Below are 27223 nucleotides of genomic sequence, written 5' to 3'. Positions count from 1 at the left end.
TCAGACAGAGGGGGCGGGTCCGGCCCAGTGGACGCTGGCCTCACTCCACTTGGTCCTGATGGCCATCTCTAGCAGAGAGCAGCGTCTCCCGGGCCTGCGCTCCTCCTCGCGCCGTGTGCTTTCCCAGGGGTGAGCATGGGTATCTGGGGGAGATCAGAGACCTGTAGCCCCCCAGCACCTGTGCATACCCCACAGAGGGGGCTGGGGTGGGGGAATAAGAGGGGGGAGAGTGTGAAGGTCCCCCCCCTGTGTCCCGGCCCTTGGTGAAGCAGGGGCGATTCTCACCCTTGTCAATTTGGACGACCCTACCCCCCTCAAGACAGCATCTGGGTGCTTCCTGGGGTCCTCTGGGGTGGTTGGATATTTTGGAACACAAATGCGGGTTCTGCATCAAAATGGGGCATGTTGAGTGGAGTGCAGGTCCCCCAGTGTTGTCAAAGGAATGGAGGGGCCCCCTTGGCTCACGCTTCCGGGAGGGGGTTTGTTCTGGGGGACAGAGAGAGGCACAGGAGGGCACCGAGATGGGGTCCAAGGCCAGAGATCATCTCTGATGAGCCAGGTGACATCCGCAAAGGACCTTCTGGCTCTGCGTCTCACCAGCCAAGTCAGTGACGCCTCCACCGCTTGGAAACTAAGATTCTCAGTGAAGAGAGGGTACTCTGCTTCCAGCCTCCTGTGGGCTGTTGGGAGATTTCACAGGGTGAGCTAGGGGGCATTTTCTTCTTTTTTTAAAATTAATTTTTATTGTAAACACTGTGAGGGGCCAGAACAGTAGTACAGTGTGAAGGGTGTTTGCCTTGCATGTGGCTGACCCAGGTTCGATCCCTGACATCCTGTATGGTTCCTGAGCACTGCCTGGAGAGGTTCCTGAGTGCAGAGTCAGGAGTAACCCCTGAGCATCTCTGAGTGTGACCCCAAAAAAGCCAAAAAGCTAAAAAAAAGAGAGAAAGAAACCACACTCTGGAAAAAACCTGAGTGCCCAAGAACAGATGACTGGTTAAAGAAACTTTGGTACATCTACACAATGGAGTACTATGTAGCTGCTAGAAAAGATTAAGTCATGAAATTTACATACAAGTGGTACTACATGGAAAATATTATGCTAAGCGAAATGAGTCAGAAAGAGAGGGATAGACATAGAAAGATTGCATTCATCTGGGGAACATAAAGTAACAAATTAGGAGACTAACACCCAAGAATAGCTGAGATTAGTACCAGGAATTTTGCTTCATGGCTTGGAGGCCAGCCACATGTGCTAGGGGAAAAGGGAGCTCAGATAGAGAAGGGAGCACCAAATAAAGGTGTTGGGAGGATCCTCCCAGGGTGAGAGAAGCATGCTGAAAGTAGACTATGGATCAAATATGATTGCCATCCATTGCCTCTTTTGCAAACCACCCAAAAGGAGAGAGAGAGAGAGAACAAAAGGGAATGCCCTGCCACAGAGGCAGGGTGGGATGGGGGGATTAGGGTGGGAGGGATACTGGAATCCGTGGTGGTGGGAAATGGCACTGGTGGAGGGATGGGTGTTTGATCATTGTATAACTGAAACCCAAGCACAAAAATTTGTAAGTCTACAACTGTACCTCATGATGTCTCATTAATAAAAATTAAAAAAAAATAACCCAAGAAACAAACCACCATGATTTACAAAGCTGTTCATCATACAGCTGTTTTAAGCATCTCGTGTTCCAGAATCACCCGTATGACCAATATCCCCAATTTCCCTCCCAATTCCAACCTGCCCCCTTAGGCACATAACTAATATTCTTCATACTGCTCATGCCAACAAAACTGGGTTTTCTCTCCTGAACTCCAGCCTGGCAGAGCATGGCCGGGGCAGCCCGGGGGACTCACCTACAGTCAGGTGCGCCAAGTGCCCATCGAAGAAATGTAGCCCGAAGACGCGCTCCGCCTTCCAGTCAGCCACGAGTTGCCTGTTGGTGCTGAAGAGGACACTGTGACTCCCGCTGAGGTTGCACAGCCAAATGGGAAACCGGGGTGTCTGCAGCATGCTCCCCACCTGCAAGGGGGCGGGATAAATGGGAGAGTGCCACCCGCCGGGCGCCCAGGCCTCCAGAAAGAAGGCTGAGGGGCCGCTTTCCAGGGAGCAGACTCCTGGGCGAAGGGGTGTGGTTGGTCTCCTCGCAGCTTCAGACCGTCGGCTTTGAAAGTAGGTAAGGACCAAACGTGACGCCTCTCAGTATCTGCATTGCAAACCATAATGCCCAAAAGCAGAGAGAGTCTGGGGGAGATATCTGGCATGGAGGCAGGGGGAGGGTGGGATGGGTGGGGGACACTGGGGACATTGGTGGTGGGGAATGTGCACCAGTGGAGGGATGGGTGTTCGATCATTGTATGACTGAAACGCAAACATGAAAGTTTTGTAACTATCTCACGGTGATTCAATTAAAAAAAAAAAAGTCAGCTTTACAAGAACTGACTCTGGGGTCCCGGTTGAGGAGGGAGAGCACTGGTGTGGTTTGGCTTCCCAAGAGAGAGATGCCACAAACAGGAAGGGAAGAGTTGGGTGGACAGAGGGCGTCTGGGGCCTCACTCCTGGGCCAGCGTCTTTACGCCTCTCCCCTGTGGAGAATCTCATTCTGTGGCTTGGCCCTCTGTTCAGGCAATTCGAGAGAAACCGTAGACTTCGTTCTGGTTTTTGAACCGCAGTCAGGGGTAAAGGTAAAGGTAAAGGCCCTCCCGTTGATCGTCGATTTGCTCGAGCGGGCCCAGTAACGTCTCCATTGGAGACTTGGTTGTTACTGTGTCTGGCATATCGAATACTCTCGGTAGCTTGCCGGGCTCTCCGAGAGGGGTGGAGGAATCGAACTCGGGTCGGCCATGTTGGCCGCTTGTAAGGCAAACACCCTACCCGCTGTGCTATCGCTCCAGCAGTCAGGGGTGCTCAGGGGATACTCTGAACTCAGTGATCAGAGGCCTGTGTGGTGCTGGGGATAGGACCCAGGCATCCTGTATGCAGAGCTGGTGCTCAGCCCATTGCGCTGAAGGTATGGTTATAATAGAGAAATGGAGGATGAGTTATTTGGGGTGGAGGCCGGAGCGGGTGGGCTGGACCAGTCATGCTCAGGGCTTACTCCTGGCTCTGTGCTCAGGGGCCATTCCCTCCTGGTGGGGCACAGGGCACCCTAGGTTTTGCCAGGGACCCAACCTGGGTGGGCCACCTTAGCCTCGCTTCTTTCTCTCTAGCACCAGAATACTTTGTGTACAGAAAGGAAAGGAGGGGGGTCTCCTTCCCCCCACATACAAGCATCTGCAGGTGGGCTGTATGGCCCTTGTGAAGAGGTGCCCGTTAGATGCCCAGCAGCCAAGCCTTGAATTCTCGTAGCTGGTGTCTTTGAACCTCGGGCGCCCCTGCCAGAATCGGGCCCTGCACCCTTCGTCAGCGTCGAAGAGGATGGTGATAGGTGACTGCATTTCTAGTCATGGGACCTACTGTTTTGTTTAGAGAGGCTGGGAAGCACCTGGCTTTGAAAGAATTGTCTTGAAAATGCATGAGTGTTAAAAATACTTTTTAAAAATCTGCTTAAAGATTTTCATGAGCTTCATAGAAAAAAACCCAACTCCAGAATTTACACCTGATTTGAGAGAAGCTACTTCTGCGATGGTGTGGCCATGATGTGGCTCCTGGGCGGGGGGGGGGGGTTCTGGGGTGACTTCTGTTTTCTCGGTGCTCAACGTCGGGTCCTGAGCTCAGTTGGGGGGAAATCCAACTGAGGATGGTGGGAGGATGATGGCTGCTTTGTACACCAAAACCTGAAGGACTTGATTTCTTGGTAGTCTTGTTAATTCTGTCTCTTGGCTCTTGTTTAAATTCTTCAGCGCTACCTGAATCAAAGCTGCCTTCACCTTTCAGACTTCCATGGGGAACACCATATAAAAGTCATATTTCAAAGAGAAGGCCTCAGTTCTGCTTCCTGGCTCGGAGGCTACAAGCCTCGCACCCCATCTCAAAATCTGTGTGGCTGCCTGAGTTGCCCCTTGCTCCCCTTCACCCAAATCAGCCCATGTGGGTTAGCAGACCACAAATATCTCACTTATCAGACATGGGGGCAGTTGCTTGAGGGGACTGTGCGGGAAATAAAACCCAGAGGAGGCACAGATAAATAGTACTATGAGTAAGGTATTTGGCTTGTAAATAGCCAGCCCACGTGTGAGCCCTGCCCTGAGCCCTGCCCCCCATGTGAGCCTTTCCAGAGTGATCCCTCGATGAAGAACTAGGAGTAAGCTCTGAGCACAGTCACTTGTGGCACAAAAGCAAACAAAATATAGCGAAAAAGTGGGGACTGGGGGCGACTAAAACCTCATGGGAAGGGGGGCGTTTCGGTCCGCCCTTCATGCCCTACCGAGGTCACCAGTTGCCCCCCCATGAGCGGCTCTCCAGCACGGCCACAGCCCCAGAAGCACAAGGACTTAATGCAGAACCCAGCAGCTTGGAGCAGAAAAGTAAAAGGACTATGCGTTAATCCAGGCCATCATGTCTGCCCAGAGGGGAAAGGGTGTTGGTCCCTTCCGCCCTCCTCCCTCTGGAAAGAAAGATGGCGGCCACATGGGAGCCTTATGGACAGCAGGTATGAGCCGGGGGTGTGGGGGCGACTGAAACCTCATGGGAAGGGGGGCGTTTCAGTCCGCCCTTCACGCCCTACCGAGGCCGCCAGTTGCCCCCCACTAGCGGCTCTCCAGCACGGCCACGACTCCAGAGCACAGAAACCAATTTCTTAACTATCTGATTTTCAGTAGAAATACTTCCAGGGTCAAGAAGTAAAATAGCAGAAATCCAAAACCAACATATAATTCTTGAACCCAGCTGTAGAAAGCAAATCACTTCACAATGCTTTGTCAGCATGTCTGATTCGGGGGGGGGGGTAAACTCTAAATAATAGTGGTGAATCTTTTATTGAAACAATGAATCTAATCAAAGCAGATAGAATGTTAACTAGAATTCATCTGCCCCACAGGGACTGGGAGGGGTGGGGGGCGGGGTTTTATTGGGGTTCTTCATGGTAAAAAATAAGTTTTGGTAAAGGGAAATGTGTTTGATATTTGCATGACTGAGACCTAAACCTGAAAGCTTTGTAACCTTTCCCACGGTGATTCAATAAATAAATAAAAAAAAAGTGCTGGAGAGACAGTACAGGAACTAAGACACTTGCCTTTCACTTAACTGCATGGACAGACTCCCCACATTCAGTTCCCTGAGCACCACTAGGGAACACTCCTGAGCACAGAGCCAGCAATAGCCCCTGAGCACATTGCGTGTGACCCCCCAAACCAACCAAAACCAAAACTGTGGAGCCCTGCCTCCAGGTGCAAGTCACATGCAGCAACTGTTGATGTGGAGGTTTATTTCCTTGTTGGTGCAGTTGTTGGTGCAGTTGTTGGTGCAGTTGTTGATGTGGTGGTTGATGCACTTGTTGATTCTTTTGTTGTGTGATTCTTAATGCAGTTACCCTTTGATACCCTCCATCTTTTTGATGTGGTTGCTGATGCTTTTGTTGTTGTGGTTCTGGTTGTTGATGTCATTGTCTATGAGACTGTTGATGTGGTTGTTGATGCCTCTGATGATGTGGTTGTTGGTATGGTTGTTGATGTTCTTGTCAGTGAAGCTGTTGTTGATGTGGTTGGCAATGAGGCTGTTGATTTAGTTGTTGATGCCCTCATCGATGAGTTTGTTGATGCCGTTGTTGATGGGGCTGTTGGTGTGGTTGATATGGTTGTTGATGTTCTAGTTAATGAGGCTGTTGATGTTATTGTCAATATGGTAGTTGATATTCTTTTTGTCTTGTTGATGTGGTTGTCAGTGAGGCGGTTGATTTGGTAGTTGATGCTCTTGTTGATGAGTTTGTTGATGTGGTTGCTGATGCCATTGTCAGGGAGGCTGTAGATGTTGTTGATGCCATTGTAGATGCGGTTGTTGATATGGTTGTTGATTCCATGGTCAATGAGGTTATTGATGTAATTGTTGTCAAGGGAGGCTGTTGATGTGGTTGTTGATGAAATTGTTGGTGCAGTTGTTGATGTGTTTTTTGTTGATGCCATTGTCAGGAGGCTGTTGATGTGGTTGTTGATGCTATTGTTGATGCAGTTGTTGTGATTGTTAATGGCGCTGTGGCTCGTGAAGCTGCAGAGCCTGGGCTCGGTCAAGCAGGAACATGAATGAGCCTGCCTGGAACTGGATGACCAACTGGGAACTGCAAGCTAGAGACCCCAAGTAGATGAATGCTGTGTGAACTTCTGGTGGCTGCTCGGGTAGATCCGATACCAGAGCAGATTCCTGCCAGTCGTGCCTGGGCAGATGGGGTAGGACGGAAGCCGGGGGTGGCCTCACACACTGTCTTCGAGGCCGAGCAGACCAGCCACCCTGCAGGTGAGTAGTGGGAGGGGAGTGAGGGCCTGGCTGGCCTTTCTGACTCAGAGCGCCACACGGCTTTGTGCGAGGAGGAGGAAATGAGGTCGTCCCTCCACCCCACTCCAGGGCTGCACAAAGCTGCCTGTGTGCCAAGCCGGCTCCTATGGAAGGTCCCGCTGAATGGGTCGCGGTGCTTGCAGGCAGCAGCTTTTTTGGCCGCACTTGGCAGTGTTCAAGTGTCACCTTTGGCTCTGTGCTCAGGGATCACCCCCGGCAGTACCAGGAGTCAAACCTGCATGCAGAGAAAGCACTAACCACCCCACCCCACCCCCGTCCTCTCCCTCCAGCCCCATAGCAGCAACTCTCAAGAGGTGGATCTTGCAGCTCTCACCAGGCCTCAAGGAGTCCCAGGGATACAGAAAGCGTGTGATCCTCCCCCAGTGCCCCCTCGCCGGACTCTTGTGGTCAGCACTCAGCCATATCTTCAGGCCTTGGGCTGCTTTGGGGTTGACCTGGCTTCTCTGCGTACCCACCTCTCCCCACTGAAGCTGCTTCCTCACTGTGGTTTATTGGCGAAACTCCCCCAGCGGCAGACAGTGTGTGCGTGTGTGGTGTGTGTGTGTGTGTATGTGTGTGTGTGTGTGTGTGTGTGTGTGTGTGTGTGCGTGCATGCGTATGCTGCCTCGTGTTGCCATGACAGAGAGGAAAGAGTGCGTGTTGATCCAGCACACTATAAATAAAGCACCTTCTTCTTAAGTTCCCTCCCGAGCACTGAGCCCTGCAGCTGGGGCCACATGCCACCAGCGTCTCTTTCTTGTGGCCTCCGAGTCCCTCGGCGCGGGGGGCTCAGGGGGCGGACGGGTCCTTCTTCCTCCCGGAAGGCACCTTGTGCTCTTCCGTCCTGCCTTGGCACCCGTGTGTGGCAGGTGTGTCTGGCAGTGCGCACATGGCCAGGGGCTCGTGGAAGCAGCCTGTGCCCGCAGTTCCCGGGTGCAGCTTGTTTGTGTGCCCATCTGCCAACGGCCCGGCTGTTGCCTCTGCCACAGGGAACGGCCAGTCCTCCCCGAGGTCTGAGGTCACGGAGATGGTATGGGGGCAGGCAGGACTATGTCAGTTGTGTCCTTGGACCCACTTCCTGTTCTCATTTTCTCTCTTATAAAAAACAGTTGGGGGTGCCCGGGACAGTGGTGGTCTCTGCCTGAGCTCCCAGCATCGTTCCAGCTGATCTCTCCATCCTTGTAGAGCATCAGAGGGGCCCAGCAGGTGTGACAACCACGAGATCTCCCTGCCAGTGGTGTCAGACTCAGACTGTGCCCCATGCTCACACCCATACCTGCACCGGAAATCACCTGGGACAATATCCCAAGGCTGGAGGGACGGTACAGAGGGTGCGGTGCTTGCCTGGGTTCAATCTCTGGCACCTCAAAGAGCCTCCTGAGCCTTGCCAGGTGTGGTCCTTGAGCACAGAGCCAGGAGTATACTCTGAACACTGCTGGATACGGTCACTTTCCCCCACCCCTAATAGATCCCAGAGCTCCTAGGCAGAGCCTTCGTTTGGGGGGTGCTGGCTACGTGCTGCGGGGGTTGACTCATCCTCTGGGGTCTACAGGGACCTCCTCATTTCTGCTTTTTCTCCTCCAAATCCTTCTCATGTCCCTGGGTGCTGTGAGATGCAGGTTGGGTCGAGACACACCAGGATGGGTCCCGCCAGACTCCACAGACTCCAGCATGGGGAGCCTGTTGACTTTCTGCTTAAAAATAATTTTTCCCCACCACTCTCCCTTCCCGTGCCTTTGCCGTTGGTGGCTGTGATGCCAGGTTTGCACACTAGGGGCCCGGCATGATGGAGATCCACCTTCTTGATGGCACCGAGCACATGAGGCTGCACCGGGGCTTGAACTCACAGCCTCACGCCTCTGGGGCACCCATGTGCTCTTCCACAAGGCTCTGTCCCTGGCCTGGATGGTCTCGTCATGAAGCAACAGGCACGGGGCCTCCTTTCCCTTGGGCTATGCTGTTGATGGAAAGGAGAGTGAGGGAGAGGGCGAGGGCCACTGCAGGTGGCTCTGAGCTGGCCTGGAGCAAGGCTCTACCCCTGTGCAGAGCTGTTGGCACAGCGGTGTGTGGATCGGCTCCAAGTTTACTTTCTGGAGTTGCCGTCTCTGGGGTGGTGACGAAATGGAAAATCACAGGATGGTTATCACTCCTTCGGTTTCGGGAGCCCCGCCTGTGATGCTCAGGCCTTCCTCCTGGTTCTGCTCAGGGTCGCTCGTGGCTGTGCTCGGGGGACCGTATGTGGCAGTGACCCAGGGTTGGCTGCATGCCAGGCATGTGCCTTAATCTCGGTACTATTGTCTCCCGGGCCCCACTTTTTCGTTGTTGTTGTTTGTTTGTTTTTTGTTTTTATTTTTGTTTTTGTTTGCTTTTTGGGTCACACCTGGCGATGCAAGGGGTTATTCCTGGCTCTACACTCAGGAATTACTCCTGGCAGTGCTCGGGGGACCATATGGGATGCTGGGAATTGAACCCAGGTCAGCCGCGAGCAAGGCAAATGCCCTACCCTTTGTGCTATTGCTCCAGCCTCCCCCGTTTTTTTGCTTTTTGGGTTACACCCAGTGATGCACAGAGGTTGCTCCTGGCTCTGCACTCAGGAATTACTCCTGGCAGTGCTTGGGGAACCATATGGGAGGCTGGGAATCGAACCCGACAGGCAGACACCCTACCCGCTGTGCTATTGCTCCAGCACCCCCAGTGTTATTTTACGTGAGAGAATGATTTCAGTCACGCTGAATTCACTCTGATTCTCCAAGGTAGAGTGAGAGAGAGAGGGGAGCAGGGCCCGGGGCCAATATGCTTTGCAGGGTTGAGGCGGGAGGTCCAAGCCCCCCAGCACTGCCCCTCTGCCCCATGCTGAGGGGGATCTTGGTGACTTGTTTGAGCCTGTGATCTCCCGCACCCACACCCACATCTGCACAAGGACCACTGAAGAGTCCCCAGGAGCACCCGCTACAAGCAGGGGAGCCCTGGGACTTCCAGTGGGTGTGCCAGCCCCCACCATCATCACGGCAACAGAGGGGGGAGGGGGGCAATAAAATTCAGAATAAAGAAGCGCCCTGGGCCCAGAGAAGCTTTCTGCAGAAATTTGCTTGATGTCGCACCTATTCCTGTTTCTCAGCAGTTAAGGATGGAAACTACTGACCAGCCTGCGTTTCCCCTAAGTCTGTTTGTTTTGAACCCAGCGATTGAATTCCATTATTGTTTACTTGTTTGGGGGCCATGCTCGACTGTGCTCAGGGCTGACTCCTGACTGTGCTCAGGGATCACTCCTGGCAAGACTCGGAGACCATATGGAGCGTCAGGGCTCAAATCTGGGTGGACTGTATTTAAGGCAAGTGTCCTACCCACTGTACTACCCGGCCACCCAACTCCATTCTGGCCATCCAACTCCCCCTGCAGATCAAACTTGAAGTGTGTGACAGAGACGGGTACAAAGCACATGCTGGTGGTGTGTGCGTGCGTGTGTGTGTGTGTGTGTGTGTGTGTGTGTTTCAATCATTGATGTATGATTTTGGGCAAGGTGGGATTCATGACGTTCCCCGGGGAGCGCATGAACAGTGCATGTCTGAGCAGGAATGAAAAGCCGCACTAGCCCCTGGCGGTGGGAACAGACGCTTTCGTGCGTCAGCGTCTGGGTTCAGCCAGTGTCCTGCCACCCTCAGAAGCAGACGCGTCTGCACGGCGGGAAAGGCCTTTGCTTTCTGCCTTCTGCCCCTGCCTCTCGCTCTGCCCCACAGCCGCTTGTTTTACCCTAGGGACATTCAGGCTCCGCAGATCGGCCTTAGAGGACGCTTGAGCGGCTTGGCGGTCTGACCCGACGTGTACATCCGCAGAGAGGGACCCTGACCGCCTTGGAGCTCCCGGGATTCCTCACTCTTGGGTCTCCAGCTCTCAGCACTGATCCTGTCTCTTTCCTTGAGCAAAAACCCGCCTGCTTCGTCTGCAGATTAAGACCACTCTTCTTGACCCCGAGGAGATGGACGCTGCTCCTCTCTGGAGTGCGGACTGTGAGACGCCCTCTCTGGTCCTTGACGTCCAGATCTCTTGCCTTCGAATTCAGTGCCAGTGGATTTGGTCCTACTGACCCTTGAGAGACTCTTCCCCTCCCATCCTTTAGCACAGAGGCTCCACAGGGAGCAGTTTTGTTTCCCGGGGGACCTGCTCCCCACCATACGCAGGACAACCCCTGCCCCATGGTCAGGATGGCTGAGGGGACACTCTGCTCTCAGGGACTTTGGGTGTTAAGCGGTGTTCAGGCCTTAGGTGATCCCCAGATGGACTTTCAGTGGGCAGGGCCCAGGACCAGAGGAAAATACGGGGTGATGTTAAGAAAACAACGGGCCGGAGCGGTAGTCCAGCAGGGAGGGCATTTCCCTTACATGCAGCTGACCCAGGTTCGATCCCCGGCATCCCATTTGGTCCCCCGAGCACCACCAGGAGTGATTCCTGAGTGCAGAACCAGGAGTGACCCCTGTGCAGCGCCAGGTGTGACCCAAAAAAGCCAAAAAAAGTAAGAAAGAAAAGAAAAGAAAAGAAAAAGAAAACCATGACACCACGAGCTCCACTTCCTCGCCTTTGGGGAGCGATGCCCCTAGACGTCGGACGTGGGCGCTCGGGTTCCCTCACCTGAGAAGGTCTGTGGTCCTCCGAGAGGTCCTTCCCCGACTGCAGGTAGCCCACCTCGCTGCGACCCTGCACCCCCTGCAGCATGTCCCCGGATGGTCCTTCCTGGCGCCCGTTGAAGACCTGGGGGCTGGCTCTGCCCGTCAGCAGCAGGTTCACCGCTGCCTGGGACACATTGGAGAGAGGCCCAGACTTCAGGCAGCAACAAAAAGAAGCAGTTCCTTCGATCTGTTTGGGGCCACACCCAGCAGTGCTCGGGTTATTCCTGGCTCTGTGGTCAGGGATCACGGGAGCAAACTGCCCACTCTCTGGGGACCCATGTGGTGCCGGGGATTGGACCAGGTCGGTGGGGTGCGAGGCACGTGCCGTCAGCCCTGGACTCTCTCCGGCCCCTTCTTCCCTCCTTAAGAGTCCCTTTAAAAAGGACGCCTTTCGCTGTGATGAATGGAAACACGTAAAATATAATTCTGGAAAACGTGTGCCACAAACCCTGGTAGGGTTAAGGCAACGGTTTTTTTTCCTCTTGAGCCGAATCACTGCATCACCCATGCCTTGCTGCTATCTTCTCGCCCCTCCATCACTTCCCTGTAAATGCTGTTTCCAGGGGCCCAGGTGGTGGCCACACGTGGTAGGACACCTGTCCAGTGGGCGTAAGGCCCCGAGTTTGGCCCCTGAGCACTGTGGGGCTGGGCACTGATCGGCCTACGTCAGGAGGCCGGCCTGCCCCCGCCCCAGCCACCAACACTGCTGTGGCTTAAGGCTCAGGAGCTTCTCAGAAGCACTTGCTGTGCGCACGAGGCCCTGGGTCCCTGCTCTGGCCCCACCAAATCAGCAGTAGGAAGAGGGGCAAGAAACTCAGGGGTGGGGCTGGAGTGATAGCACAGCTGGTAGGTGTTTGCTTTGCACATGGCCAACCCGGGTTCGATTCCCAGCATCCCAGAGGGTCCCCTGAGCACCGCCAGGAGTGATTCCTGAGTGCAGAGCCAGGAGTAACCCCTGAGCATTGCCGGGTGTGACCCAAAAAGAAAAAAAAAAGGAACTCAGATGAGTCTTGTAATTTGATTGATTTTTAAATTTGGGAGCAAGGGGGATCTGGGGCTCACTCCCAGTGCTCCCAGGGGACATAACCTGGAGGTACTCAGGCCACTCGGGGCTGGTGCTGAGGATCAAACCTGGGACCTCATGCATGCAAGGCGGGAGTCCTGACCCTGGGACCTTGACCCTGGCTCCAAGCTCAGCTTTTTTTTGAGGCAGGATTTTCTCTTCCCTTTATCAGGGAGTTTATGTTTCTTTCTTTCCTTTTCTATTTTTTTGGGTCACACCTGTTGATACTCAGGGGTCACTCCTGGCTCTGCACTCAGGAGTTACTCCTGGCGGTGCTCAGGGGACCCTATGAGATGCTGGGAATCGAACCCGGGTCGGCCACGTGCAAGGCAAACACGCCCTCCCCATTGCTCCAGCCCCCTAGTTTAATATTTCTTGGCTCTGGGGGGTGGGACGCCCTGAGGGGTGAAGCAAAAAGGTCAGGGAACTGGGAGGGCGTGTGTGTGCGTGTGTGTGCATGTGTATGCGTGTGTGTGCGTGTGAGTGTGTGTGCATGCACGTGTGTGCACATGTGTGCATGTGTGCACATGCATGTGTGTGTGCTGTGTGTGTGTGTGTGTGTGTGTGTGTGTGTGTGTGTGTGTGTGTCTCCTGGGAACGGCCTTGGGGAGCATTTTTGTCCTGGTTCCTCTTCCCCAGAAGGGGAGAAGTCGGGCTCTGGCCCAGGGAGCTGCATCTCTCGACCCACCTGTCTGCACAGGAAGCTGCCGGCGTGGGGTCGTAGCAGGTGCGGGGTGGAGCTGTCCAGGTCCGTCTGCAGGCTGCGGAGGGGGGAGGGCAAAGGTCAGGCAGAGCTGCGGGCTCCAGGGTTCCGGCAGCCTCGCCACGTCCCCATCAGAGCAAAGCAGCAGGCCCGCCCCCCCAGGCCTGCCCGCCTGGCACCTTCCCACCCCGCCTGGGGACAGTGGCTCAGGAAGGGCAGCCTAGGACACAGGGGCACATGGCTCCGCGCCCGTGTCTGCGCCCCTGTGTGTGCTGTGTGCTCGCAGTGACAGGGACACGGTGAGGAGCGGTGACACAAGACGCCACAGGGGGCTGGTCCAGCGGCGTCATGCTCGGGGCCAGGCGCCTAACAGCAGAGGGCCGCCTCGTCCAGGGGCAGGGCAGGCTGCCATCCCCTGGGTGGGGGGGGGGCGGTGGTCTCCGTGTCAGGGGGCCGGATTGAACCTCCAGGGCCCCGAGCCCGGACGTGGCCCTAACCTGCCTGAGATGTCCCTGTGAGGAGTCCAGGTGGCGGGGATCAGATTCCCGTCACTCCCGTCCCCCCAAGGGGAAGGCTCTGCGATCCTCCCGCTGCAGGGCTTAGTGGCCTCTGCCCTGCGCCAGGTCCCCTTGCCTCCTTGCCCGCTGCTGAGACCCCCTTGCTTGCTCAGCTGGGGCCAGGACGAGCGTTGGCTCAGCTGGGACTTGGGTCACTCCAGCCAGGCCGCAAAGGCCTGAGGACTTGGGGTCCTGGAATAGCTCTGCTGGGCTCCCTCAGGCCCAGTGTGGGGTCCCTGGAATGTGGGGGCTTCAGGGCTAGGGAGGAACATAGTGGTTTATTTATTTATTCTTATCAGGATCTAATTATTTTGCAGCATTCCCCCCCCCCCCCCCCACATTCATGTTCTGGAAGGGGCCGAGATGGGAACGAGTGCTAATGTGAAGGGGGTCCAGCAACGAACAGTGGAGACCTGCGGCTTTCAGCCTCTGTCCACTGCAAACAGTCTCCAGTCTAAGGAGCAGCTATTGGAACCCCCCGTGTAGACACAACAATGCCAAGCAGGCAGGCATGGTTCAGGAGCACTTCTCAGGGCTTGAAGCTCCTTCCTCCAGGCTGGGGCTCTCCACCCCTCTGAGATTCTCAGAACTTTCCTATCATTTAGAGTATGGGGGGGGGGGGGGAATGTTTGCTTCTTCCAGGAAGTCTTCCTTGCCTGCTGTGCTGTGAAGACCTTCTTTCCTTTGGAATTCACCCAGGAATCCCCATCTTTATACTGCGTGGGGCATATTAGGGAGCCGCCAGTACCAGTGTCCTCTCTAGGCCTTCGGTTCTTCCCAAATAGGCACCTTTAGGTGGTCCAGGTCGCATCTCCCTTTGCTTGTGGATAAACAATTTATCCAAAATATTTCACTTAGGAAAAGTCATGTGACCACACAGTGGCAAGGCCTGCCGTGACTGTGGCCACAGGACCGCGGAGTCCACTGGGCAGGCCAGGCAGACGCAAACTTCCCTGCTGGCTTCTGCATGCCCGAGAGCAACGGCCCGGCCTGCTTGCGAGAAGGCGCCGACACCGTGGCGTCTGCTGGGCAGAGGCCAGGGCCCACCGCCAGCAGGCCAGGGATGTGCTCCCAGACAGGCAGGAAATGCCCGCCTGTCAGTCCCAGGTTTACCTTTCGAGGGTCCTGGACAAGACGAGGCTGCACAGGAACAGGACGACGCCCCGGCTCCCTTCCGCTTCGAACTGCCGAGAGGAGACGGGAAGATCGTCTGCTGGTGGCAGGGGCGGGTGGGGGGGCATGGGCGCCGTGGCTGGCGGGCACCAGAGAGCGGGCGCCAAGGGAGCAGGTGCCACGTGTGGATCCCTGTCACCGCCCCCCACCGACACCACTCAGAGCCGGTTGTGGACCAGCAGCATGAACGTGTTCTCCAGGACCGTCCGGCTGCCAGAGACCCCCAACGGGGTGTGGGGTTTGGGACTGGTGGCTCACGGGGCCTCTGGTGTCTGCCTGACACATGGACTTGCCACACAGCCAGAGCCAGAAGCCGGGGCCTGGACGGTAAGACCAGAGTGTGGCGACTCTGGGGGTGGGGGGGTGCGTGACTGCAAGGGCAAGTGATGCAGAGCAAGCCCCCCCACCCCAAGTCCCAGGGCAGAAGTTGCAGGTGGGTCTCCGGGGCTGAAGGCGGGGTTCTGGCTTGGACTTTTGGTTGGTTTCATTTGTTTCTGTTTTCTTGTCACTCCCAGGTGCTTGGGGTCTCGCTCTGTGATGCCCAGGGGACCATGTGGTGTTGGGGAGAACACAGGGACCCCCCTCCCCGTGCGGGCTCCCCATGTCAACGCCGCCATCGACCCTTGCCCTTCCCCTTCGCCACGTGTGTGGACTTTGGTTTGGGGGTCCTGGGGCTGAAGGTGTCTTGCAGGCCATGCATGCGTTCACGTGACGGGTGGGGGGCTGCAGGTGGGGGGTGACTCTTTGAGCCCAGCTCCCAGGGCTCCTGCCCAGGGCCCGGCTTTGTGACTTTGGAAGGGGGGCAGCCGTCATGGCAGGCCCGTGGACCTGCTTCGAGGCCGACTGACCTGGGCCTGTGACCTGGTGGCAGCCTCATGCTCGAGTCTGCAGAATAACCTGCCTGTCCCTCTCTGTGCCAGGAAATCTCTCAGGAGTGCTCCCGGGGCTGCTCAGTCCCCGCCCGAGCCCAGCCGTCCTTGCCACGGGGGCCCAGGGTGGCAGCGGCTGGTGGAGGTGACAAACCCATCACCTCTTTTTTCCATTTTTTCCTTTTGGGCCACACCCAGCCATGCTCAGGGTTTACTCCTGGCTCTGCACACAGAAATCACCCCTGGTGGTGTTCGGGGGACCCTCTGCGATGCTGGGAATCGAACCCGGGTCGGCCGTGTGCAAGACAAACGCCCTCCCTGCTGTGCTGCTGTTCCAGCCCCAGCCCCATCACAGCTCCCTGCTCGGCCGTGCTCTTTGTGCTTCTCCCTGAGGTTGTGGGAGCCGCACCCAGGGGTGACGGGGGTTGTGCTAGGGTCAACCCCAGGGCTCGCCCGGCAGGCGTGTGCTCTGCCTCTTGCACTGTGTCCCCCGCTCTGCTCACGTCCTGTCCAGGACACGAGATGAGATGCCTCTGCGTGAACGTGATCTCTCCCCCACCCCCGCTAACTCCCATCACCGCCCGCGGTGGTCTGGCGCCCTGGGTTAGCTTCGCCCCCCGTGACAGACGCTGGTGAGGGCCTGGGCCTGCCAGGTTGTGGGAGGGCGAGGCGGGTTCATCTTTCTCTCTGTCCTGCCCATCCCTCCTCCCCGCCCTGAAGTGACCTGGTTTCCTTAACAAGCATCATTAGCGATCCACTTCACAAAAGAAAGAAGGGCCAGCGTCAGCCGGAAGAATTATCTCCACATTTAAACACTTACACATGGTAAATGATCGTAGATGAATTGCTCAGTGGCTTCCCTCTCGGAGAGTTCAAACAGCCGGAGCTATCAATCAGGAAGGGGAGATAAAAATGAAAAGGAAGATGAAAGTGACCGTCTGAGAGATGTCGCAGTGGTACTAATGCCTCAGGGAACTGTTTTTTTTTTTTTACACACTTATTGCAAATACATGTTGCTGAAAACTGTCTTATCTCGCACAAGATGCATTTGTAGAATTGGGGGCCCTGAGCATTTCTTGCACATTCCTTAGTTTGAAAGCAGTCTGCTACCTTGAGTACTAAGCCAGATTTTCTCCCGAGAAGTAGGATTGGGTCCACTTGATGGTGGTGATTAGTACCCTCAGGGGTGCCAGGCATCAAGCCCAGGGTCTTGCCCTGCCCGGGGGGCTCTGTCTTAGCTCCCCCAACCCAAATTGAGCTAAGAAGTGTGCGTGGTGCGAGTCCAGGTGAGGGATGGGCTGAACGGGACACTCTCGGCCCTAGCCCTGGCCCCCCTGAACTCAGTGCTGGGGCTAAGTGCCCAGCCCTTGGCCTGCCCTGACAGCCAAGTGGACACTCACCCGCTCGATGACATCGTCCCCGGAGTGGCTGGCCGTGGGGGTGACGAGGCAGACGGTGGCCCTGCGAGCCGCCCCTGCAGCCCACAGGATGGTGGTCAGCGCCGCAGCTAGGCCACGGCCCTGCTCCAGGGGACCCAGCGCGGAGAGGCTGCCGGGAGACGGGACAGCTGACTCGGCCTCCCTCTCCCTGAGGGGCAGGACAGTCAGTCCCGGAGCCCCTCAGAGCCTGCTGTTCTCTGTCAGCGGGCTTGTCCACCCGGCCGGCGCATCCCCCCTCGGTGGGGACACCCCTGTCTCCTCTCCTGGACTCCAGGGCCCCAAGCCCTCTACCCAACCCGGCCTTTCCTGGCGGCTTCCCCAACCCCCCCACCCACTCTCTGCGATCCCGCCCCCCAACCCTGCCAAGTGTCTCCTCATCCTGCCGCTGCCCTCGCCCATCCCTTCGGCAGTCTCGCTCCGATGTCTCAGGCGCATTCAGGGGCCCAGGGACGGGGGGTGGGGAGGGCCGAGGCGGGCAGCTCTCCCTGCCCTTCCCCTGCTCTGAATGGGTGACCTCGGGGACGTGAGTGCTGGCGAGGCGAGGCTCTACCGGGCCTTGCTGGGCCATGAGTGTCCGTCTCCACTCGCCTCCCTCTGTCTCTTCCCCCCCGCCCCCCCCCCCCCCCCTCTCAGCAAGGTTTTGAGACCTGGGGTTGACCTCAGTCGAAACCCCTCATGGGAGGTGTCTGCCAGGATGAGGCATCTCCGACAGGAGGGAGGGAGGGAGGGAGGGAGGGTGGCCCATGGGACTGAGAAGGTTCTGGAAGGTGCCCTGCGCTGGCCTCACACTGACAGTGCCGGTGCTTCTGGCTGCTGTGCCGTTTGTCACCCCTCGCTCAGCGCCAACAGCTGTGCGACCCACATGCTCTGGTCTCCACAGAAGGCACACTGCACCCCCTCCTCTTGGGCCCCCCATGCCCCAGCCCCCACTCGGAGACCCCCTCTCCTCCCTCCAGCTAACACCAGCCGTTCTCTGCGTTCCCTTTAAGGGAAGTAGCAGTTTGAAAGGGATTTTCCGGCAGCTGCCCACTCTGGTTTAACGGGGTGGTGGGGGGGGCTCCTCCTGGCTCAGGCTTCCCTGGGCCCCCCCCCCCACGCCCCGGGCCTCCTCAGAGTGGGGTGGGACCTTCCCGGCACCTGGTTTCCCCCGATGAACTGGTACTGCTGAGCGTCCCCTGGTCCCCCTGGTTGGGAGTGGGGGTGGGGCAGACCGTCAACTCAATTCCTGCGCCTGGAGGTTGGAATGACTCCAGGACTCCGCCCAGCCTGAGGCACTAAAGGTCTGGGACCTCCAAGCTGTCCCCAGTGGCAGCCCCGGGGACATCCTGGGGGGTGCATGCCTCAGAGGAAGTTTCTGGGGAGAGGATGTGCCCTTCTGTCTGTTCATCTTAGTACTTCTGCTTGGGGGCCACACCTGGTGCTACTCAGGGCTTCCGCCTGGCCCTGTGCTCAGGGGTCACTTACGGCAGGGCTTGGAGGACTGTGGGGGGAGGGGGAGCATCTAGCCCGCTGTGTCTCCTCCGGAAGTCCGCCAGGCTTACCTGTGTGCGTCGCCGCTGCCCTGCGCAGGGAACAGCAGGTGTTTGACGATGAAGCCCTGGACGGCCATCTGGACACTCCGGGCCCCTCCCTGCGGCCCAGCACAGGCAAAGTGAGGCATGAGCAGGCCAGGGACGGGGCTCTGGGGTGCCGCATGGCCCCAGGGGCAGGCGTGCCCACACAGCCCGGAATGTCAGGGATGCCCGGCGTCCTGTCCACCGGGGGAGCCCTGGCCAGCTCTTCTGCTTTCTGCGGCCTCGGAACCCCGGTCAGCCCCCTGCGGGCTCGGACCCGACTGCGCTTGTGAACGTGCTTGGGTTTCGCTCTTCCCAGCTCGGCGAGTCCTGCCTCAGCACAGACAGGCCGGGAAGGGGGCGGGGGGCCACTGCTCTCTCCACAGTGTCGGGCATCCCCGGGAGACCCCGAACGTGTCCCCAGCCGGAGACCGCCGTCCCCTCCCTCTCCTCTCCGTGTCCTGCCCCAGGGCCAGGTCGGAGGTCAGCGAGTGCTGGGCCTGCTTGGCTCGCCCTTGACACGGGTGGCCTTGGTGATCAGTGGCACTATTGACTATTATGGCGCCACACCCTGCAGTGCTCAGGGCTGTTCCTGGCACAGTGCTCAGGATGATCCCGGCAGTGCTCAAGCTCCGTCTGTGGTGCCTGGGATCGAGCCAGCGTCGGGAGGATGCAAGGCAGTCGCCTTAAATGCTGTACTCTCTGCCCACGAACAGATGACTGGTTAAAGAAACTTTGGTACATCTACACAATGGAATACTATGTAGCTGTTAGAGAAGATGAAGTCATGAAATTTACATACAAGTGGTACAACATGGAAAGTATCATGCTAAGCGAAATGAGTCAGAAAGAGAGGGATAGACAAAGAAAGATTGCATTCATCTGGGGGATATAAAGTAACAAAATATGAGATTAATACCCAAGAATAGCTGAGATCAGCACCAGGAGGATTACTCCATAGCTTAGAGGCCAGCCGGGCATTCTAGGGGAAAGGGCAGCTCAGATAGAGAGCGGGGCCCAGTAACATCTCCACTGGAGACTTTGTTGTTACTGTGTTTGGCATATCGAATACGTCACGGGGAGCTTGCCAGGCTCTCCGAGAGGGGCGGAGGAATCGAACTCGGGTTGGCCATGTTGGCTGCGTGCAAGGCAAACGCCCTACTGCTGTGCTATCGCCAGACAGATAGCCCTGAAGTTAAGGCACTTGCCTTGCATGTGAGTGTGGCAGTTGTGACCCCTCAGATAGAGAAGGGAGCACCAAATAAAGGGTGTTTGGAGGATCCTCCCAGGAGGGCAGATGCATGTTGAAAGTAGACTATGGACCAAACAGGATTGCCACTCAAAGCCTCTTTTGCAGACCACAACACCCAAAAGGAGAGAGAGAACAAAAGGGAATGCCCTGCCACAGAGGCAGGGTGGGATGGGGGGGATAGGGGTGGGAGGGATATTATCCATGGTGGTGGAAAATGGGCACTGGTGGAGGGATGGGTATTTGATCATGGTATGACCGAAACCCAAGCACAAAGATTTGTAAATCTACAACTGTACCTCATGGTGTTTCACTAATAATAAAAAAAAAGATTAAAAAAAAAAGGGACAGACATAGAAAGATTGCATTCATCTGGGGAACATAAAGTAACAAAATAGGAGACTAACACCCAAGAATGGCCGAGATTAGTACCAGGAATTTTACTCCATGGCTTGGAGGCCAACCACACATGCTAGGGGAAAAGGGAGCTCAGTTAGAGAAGGGAGCACCAAATAAAGGTGTTGGGAGGATCCTCCCAGGATGGGAGAAGCATGCGGAAAGTAGACTATAGACTAAACATGATTGTCACCCATTGCCTCTTTTGCAAACCACAACACCCAATAAGAGAGAGAGAGAGAGAACAAAAGGGAATGCCCTGCCACAGAGGCAGGGTGGGATGGGGGGGATGGGGGGTGGGAGGGATACTGAAATCCGTGGTGGTGGGAAATGGGCACCAGTGGAGGGATGGGTATTTGATAATTGTATACCTTACCTTACCTTATAATTGAAACCCAAGCACAAAAATGTGTAAGTCTGCAACTGTACCTCATGATGTCTCACTATTAAAAAAATTTTTAATAAAAATAAATAAATAAATTTTAAAAAATGCTGTACTCTCTCTCCTGCCAGGTTCTCCCCCCACCGCCCCCTCTTTCTGGTCTGGTCTGGGCTCCAGCATTTTCTTTGAAAAGTTGTGCAAGGGCAGGACTATGAGGTTGAGGCCAACCTAGACGTCTACCAAAGGCCTTGAGAGTGAAGGAAAAAGAGAACAAGAAAATGTATTTTTCCTTTGGGGGCTGGAGCAATGGTACAGTGGGCAAAGTGCTTGCCTTGCCTGAGGCTGACACGGGTTCGATCCTTGGCCCAACATAGAGTCCCGAGAGCCCCAGCAGGAGTGATCCTGAGCACAGAGCCAGGATCCGGCCCTGAGCACCCCCGGGTGTGGCCCAAAGCGGGCACCCTGCTGTCATACACCTCTCGGCCCCTCAGGGAGGCCCTAGTTTGATCTCCGGCACTGCACGGTCCCCTGAGCTCTGCCAGGAGCGATCTCTGAGAATTAAGCCAGGACGACACCACCGGCGAGGCCCAAATTAAAACAAAAAGGGCTTGGAGTAACAGTTGAATCTTGAGGATGCTGAGAACACGGGGACGAGAGCCAGGAAAAAAAGGAACTGCAAAGTGGGAATTGGGAATTGTGTTATAATTCGGGCGTACCTGACATTTTTGCTTCGTGTTTTATTTTGTTGTTTGGGGCCATACCTGCTCTGCTCAGGCATGCCTGGCTGGGGGTGTTCAGGTGCCCACACGGGGTGCTGGGGATCAAACCCAGGTTGGCGTCGTGCAAGCAAGGGCCTTACCTGCTCTAGTTTCCCTCCACCGCCCCCCTTTTATTAACTGATGGGAGGCACAACTGGTATTGCTCAGGGCTGCTCCTAGGACGGTGCTCTGGGCACCGTCGGCTCTGGGCTTTGAACCTGGGCCTCGGGCGTGCACGGGTTTCGTTCAGCCCGTCGAGCTGACCCTGGCCCTGTGGGCGCATGCATTTAGGACAGCTTGTTAGCGCGTTTCCAAACGGGTTTTCTCAACCTGCCACTGCTGGTTTGCAGTCAGAACTCAGGACCGCAGGGTCCTGCTTCTCTGTTCGCGTGCCACCCTGCACTTCACTGTCCTGAGTGACCCCCAGCCACGTGGGGGCCCAGTGGTGTGGAGTGAGCGGTCATGAAGCTCAGTGTGGAGAGGGCCCCGGGTGCCCACTGGCTCTCACCTTGCCCACCTGCAGCGCGAAGGCCAGGGCTGAGGCTGGGCGCTGGAAGCGGAAGCAGGCCTGCTCCCAGTCCGCACTGAAGGCGCCGAGCGAGCTCCCCAGGAGACTCTGCCGAAGCTTCTGGAAGGAAACGCTGGGGTGGTACGGTGAGGGTGGCTCTGCCCCCACAGCCAGGGTCGGGACCAGGGTGCAGTTGGGCCCCAGAGCACGCCCCCCTCCCCCCCCTGCAGAGATGGCCCCTGAGCTAGGGTGTCCGACCCCCAGAGGCTCTGGCTGGGAGGTTGAGCCTGGGCATCAGACAGAGACAGCGAGTGCTCAGATGCAGGCACCGGGCGGGGAGGGTGAGCAGGGCTACGCCTGCGCACGGGGGAGTGTGGGAGTGTCAGTCTGTGAGGCTGTGTGTGTGAGGGTGTGGGAGTGTATGTGAGTGTTTGCGTGTGACTGTGACAGGGATAGCGTGTGTGAGTGGGTGACTGTGTATGAGTGTGTGTGACAGTGTGAGAATGTCTCACAGCAAGTGTATGTAGGCGAATGACGTGAGTGTGAGAGTATGTGTGTGTAAGAGTGAGTAGAGTGTGTGTGATGGTATGACACAGTGTGTGTATGGATATGTGAGAGTGTACAATGTGTGAGTGTGTGAGAATGAGTGTCAGTGCATGAGAGTGTGTGGGTGTGAGGGTATGTGTGAGAGTGAGTAGGTATGTGAGTGTGAGAGTGCATGTATGTGTCTGTGTGTGTGTGTGAGTGTGGAAGTCTGTGACTATGAGAGTGTAAGAGTGTGTGTGTGTGTGTGTGTGTGTGTGTGTGTGTGTGTGTACCCGCATGCATTCCAGAGTCCTGCGTGGGAAATCGGTGGGAGCAGGGTTGAGTGGAACAGGGGAGCAGCGAGAACCCCCGGGCCAGAGAGGCAGCGCAGGGCTTAGGGCGCTGGTCCCTTCCCTGCAGCCCACCTCATCCCATCCCCAGGACCGTGTGTGGTCCTAAGCACCACCAGAGCACAGACCTGGGCGTACCCCCCAAATTCCAAAATAAAATTAGAATATTTCCCCAAATTCCTGTACCAGACATTTGAAAGATGGCCCATTTCCTTGTTCAACTACCAAGAACAACGGGGTGGGGATCTCCGCCCAGAGCTAGGAATGATAGCAGCAATCCCCTTTCACTGGGGGGACCTCTAGGACAGCAGAACAGCCCTGTCCGTGCAGAGTCGGGGTCCCCGCTCCCTGTTCTGGGTGTCCCCTTGCCTGGAGGCCCCCCGTATTCCCTGGCCCAGGGTACAGGGCCTCCCCCGGCTTTCCCCGCCCTGCCGGCAAGGCCGCGTTTCTGCCCTCGGGGCACTGAGTGTCCAGTGTGGATCAGAGAGGCTCCCCCAGCCAGGAGACCCCAGAGGCAGAACTTGTCCTCTGTCCCTCCAGATCAACATGGGCAAAAGGTCCTGACTTGAAACTGAGCTGACGGGGGCTGAACGGGGCAGCTGAATGGGGGCGCACTCCCGGAGGCGGGCGCTTTGTCCCAGGCCCCATTTCCATATCAGTCCCGGCCTGGGGACCATCACTCTGGGCCTCCCTACCCTGGGACTTGCATCTGCAGAGAAGCTGCAAATTCGCCTCCAGCCCAGCGCACAGTGCCCCCGCCTCCCCTGCACAGCTCATTTGACCCCTTTCCCAGGACCAGGGGCTCCCAGATCCTCCTGGCCCCTCAAATGCCTCCTCTGCACCCCAGCATGAGGTATGTGGGGACTCCTTCTCCCTCCCTCCTGCACCCCCAGGGGAGTGCCAGCCTTGGCAGGATCCCCTTCTGCCAGCTAGCAGCTAGTGGGGTCCCAGCCAGCTCCTGCTGCAAAGAAGCCCCCTTGGATTGCTCCAGCTGAACCTTGAACTGTCATGAAGAGGGGGGGAGGAGAGGGAGAGAGAGGAGAGAGAGACAGGGAGAGAGAGAGAGAGACACTGGGATTTGGGGGAGGGAGAAGCATGACAAGAGTCACCAGTGTCCTTGGAAAGTGCCATAAATAAGTCATTTTAATGATATCCGCCCTTAGCTGAGAGCCACCGTCCCCGCCTGCCTTCTGTGCCCGCCCCCCCCTCCAGTGCGGGCAGGACCCCGATCCGCCTTCCCTGCCTGCCTTGGGGGGGATCACGTTTCCTTCATGTTTAATTGACAAGCCTGACTCACCATGGTGGTGGCTGGGGAGATGGGAGCACCGCCCCAGGTGGCAAGGCCGACAGAGGGCTGGGGGACAGGGCAGAGTCTCCGGGGGGGCCGCTGGCCTTGACCTTGGGGAGGCCTGCTTCTGGCCCCCTCCTCGGGCTGCTCAGCGCGGCATCCTGTCTGGGCACAGAACAGAGCGAGGCAGGCTGGCCGTGCCCCTCGCCCCCAGCTGCCCTCCGGGTCTCCCTCTCAGAGCCGAGAAAGTCATCAAAAGGGGCAGGAGGGCCCCGGGGGCACCGAGGGGCGCTTGCTGTCCGACCGGGAGGCGAGGTGGACAGTAACTATGGAAACATAATGAATGGCACGGAGACCTTGCCTGGAAATGAGCTTTCCTGCCCACAGCCGCCCACGTCACCGCCTCTGGTTCAGAGGACACCGCGTCCCCCAAACAACATCTTTGCAGTCTGTTCCAGGCTATCTCGAGGTCTGTTCTCCCGGGGCCAGCAGCAGCCACCGGCCATGGACCTCTTTGGAGTGCAGAACTGCCCCCCCACACACACACACACAATAGGTGACAATGAAACTTTCCTTTATAAAATTTTTTAGGAGCTGGAGTGACAGCACAGCAGGTAGGGCGTTTGCCTTGCACACGGCCGACCGGGTTCGATTCCCAGCATCCCATAGGTCCCCTGAGCACTGCCAGGTGTGAGTGCATGAGCCCTCAGGAGTAACCCCTGAGCAACACCGGGTGTGACCCAAAAAGAAAAACAAAGGAAAAGAAAAAACTATTTACACCTGCTCCCCAGATTAAACCAACGGTTTGTGGAGGCATCGAAGCAGAATTTTGCCTCACATCTCCCTAACCTGGGAGACCGGTGCCTGGAAACTCCCTGCCTTAGTTTCTCTGCACTCCTAAAGGTAAAAGTGCTGCTTATCGCGAAAGCACAGCCCCCAGGCCCAGACTGCCAGCGGGGAGAGCCACAGCCTCATCGGAATCAAATGAAAAATCTTTGTGTGCGTGGCAGTGGGTTTCCGGCCTCGTGTAAAGCATCTATTTACATTTTTTCTGTCACGGATGGTTTTATCTCTGACTGTTCTCTGCCCCCCTCCCAGTGCTACCTGTCTCCCCCCGAGGCTGGAGCAGAGATAAGCAGCATTATCTCCCTGATTCTAATTTAGACTGGGTAAGCGCCTGCTCCTGCAAACAGCTTCTGATCACAGTGACTGGAATAAGCTGCTTCGGGGGTTGAGTTAAAATATTCATGATTCGGGAGTTTGATCAGAGCCAAAACGAGGGCCAGGAGATGGCCCTAATCTTCACGGGGGTGGGGTGGTTTTCCCAGCTGAGATACAAAGTCCGTTTTAATCTTTCGGGCAGCAGCAGGAACAGAGGGCTCTCGCTGGATTGGACAGCAGCCTCGAGGCCGGAGGGATGGGCAGGGGTCAGACACCGCTTTCCTCACATGCGGTCAACCCCAGTTCAATTTCTGGCACTGCATGTAGGCCCAAGCACCGCCAGGAGTGATCCCCAATCACCAAGCCACAAGGAAGCCCTGAGCAGCCCGGGCGTGCTCCTCCCCACCCCCACCCCCTGCAAAGAGAATCACTTGATTTTTTTTTTCTTTTTGGGTCACACCCAGCAATGCTTAGGGGTTCCTCCTGGCTCTTCACTCAGGAATTACTTCTGGCAGTATTCGGGGGACCCTATGGGATGCTGGGAATCGAACCCAGGTTGGCCGCGTGCAAGGCAAATGCCCTACCCGCTGTGCTGTCGCTCCAGCCCCCGGAAAGAGAATCATTTGAACAACAGAGAAAACATCCTCTAAGCTCCTGAAAATGACTATGGGGAAAGGGGCTTCAGTGACGATTGGCCAAACTGCTGTTCACCAACGTCACTCCAGCCCGTGTGTCCAATGCTGTTTGCCAAATGGAGGGACTCAAATATGAATATTAGACTTATTTCTTTCTAATGTCATAACCATCAGGGGCTCTTAATGATGAAAAGTCTCTCTTAGAAGCCGGAGACTGTTTTTTTCCCATGGGAGAAAAAAACTGGCCCCCTAAAATGATCTTCAAACTGCTCTCTAGTTTTACTTGTTAGCACATGAAATGCTCTCTCTCTCTCTCTCTCTCTCTCTCTCTCTCTCTCTCTCTCTCTCTCTCTCTCTCTCTCTCTCTCTGTGTGTGTGTGGTCACAGAATTAAATGTAGTGGATGTTACTACTGTGATCCGGGACATGAGATGAATACATTGGCTTTGAGGAAAGTATTACCTGAAGAGCAGCGTTGCTGGTTCCCAACCTGTGAATGAAAGAGAACATTGGGGGCCTCACTCTGGGCTCAGCCCCCGACAGATGCTTCCCCAGACTCTTTTCCCACCAGGAGTGGACGCTGTCTGCAGTTTTGTCCTGGAAGCAAGTTCGGTAGAAGCTCGGAGGCAGCAAGGCCACCCCCCAGGCACACGGAGCAGATCTTTTTTTTTTTTTTTTGGACTCCCTCTAGGCCCAGGGAAACATGAAGGCGAGTTCGTCTTACCCAGGGTGACTGAAGATGTCCTTCCACTGGTCAAGAAGGGCGATTTCCCTCCGGATCTGCTCTAAATCCAGCCCGGGCGAGCTCAGCGCCTGGGCTGGCACCTCCCTGTCCATTGTGGAGGCGGCCGCAGAGATGCCCGGGCCAGCCCCGCGGCTGTGGCTCAGTCTGCAGCCACAGCCCCCTGTCGCCTACCCAGGGACCTCTGAGAGCCGCTGCTCTCGGATCACCATGAAAGTTTCATGAGCGGTGGGGCATCCCGTTTGCTGTCACTGTAGACACCATGAAAGTTTCATCCAAGGCATAGATTCATAAACAAAAGGATGGCGGTTACCTGTGGGTATCTGAGCCACCAGGACTGTTGACTTGATGACAATGAGCCAGTGTCCTGTGGAACGTGATAGTGCCCTGGGCTGCCACGCAGGTTTGGGGGTCAAGGCCATTCTGCTGGTTTTATTTTATTTTTTTTATGATTTTTTAATTTTATAAAGTAGTTCACAAGGTTTGATTACATTTCATATTCAGACACCAATCCCACCACCATGACACCTTCCCACCACCGTATTTCAGGTGTTTCCATCCCAAACCCCAATCCCTGTCCCAAAGCAGAACAAAAATAATTGGTTTTGTATTATTTGTTATGAAAAACCACTGAAAATGCTACAAAAAAGTATCCTTAGAGGAAAGGGTGTGAAGATTGGTGTATTTCACCTAGGAGTCATTAAGCCCTTCTACAAGAGAGCACTAACATGTTGTTAGAGGTTGAGTCTTGTGTGCATATATATATGTATATAGACATATAGATA

The 27223-nt window shown here is 56.1% G+C and overlaps 1 protein-coding gene across 1 annotated transcript; it reads right to left on the bottom strand.

Moving 5' to 3' along the window:
* MINDY4B (MINDY family member 4B) lies at nt 1-26533 on the bottom strand. The gene is made up of 11 exons (XM_056122056.1): nt 26421-26533; nt 26159-26186; nt 21739-21858; nt 18450-18522; nt 16854-17020; nt 16274-16339; nt 14525-14595; nt 12840-12912; nt 11051-11212; nt 1855-2020; nt 1-143 (listed from the first exon to the last, which is right to left on the bottom strand). Exons 1-11 carry the CDS (start codon nt 26531-26533, stop codon nt 1-3), a joined length of 1182 nt encoding a protein of 393 aa, XP_055978031.1.
* Nucleotides 26534-27223: the final 690 nt, after the last annotated feature.

The sequence above is a fragment of the Sorex fumeus genome, unplaced genomic scaffold, assembly GCF_029834395.1.
Source record: "Sorex fumeus unplaced genomic scaffold, SorFum_2.1 ptg000044l, whole genome shotgun sequence".
NCBI classification, from domain to species: Eukaryota; Metazoa; Chordata; class Mammalia; order Eulipotyphla; family Soricidae; genus Sorex; species Sorex fumeus.
This window is presented reverse-complemented; position numbering and strand designations above follow the sequence as displayed.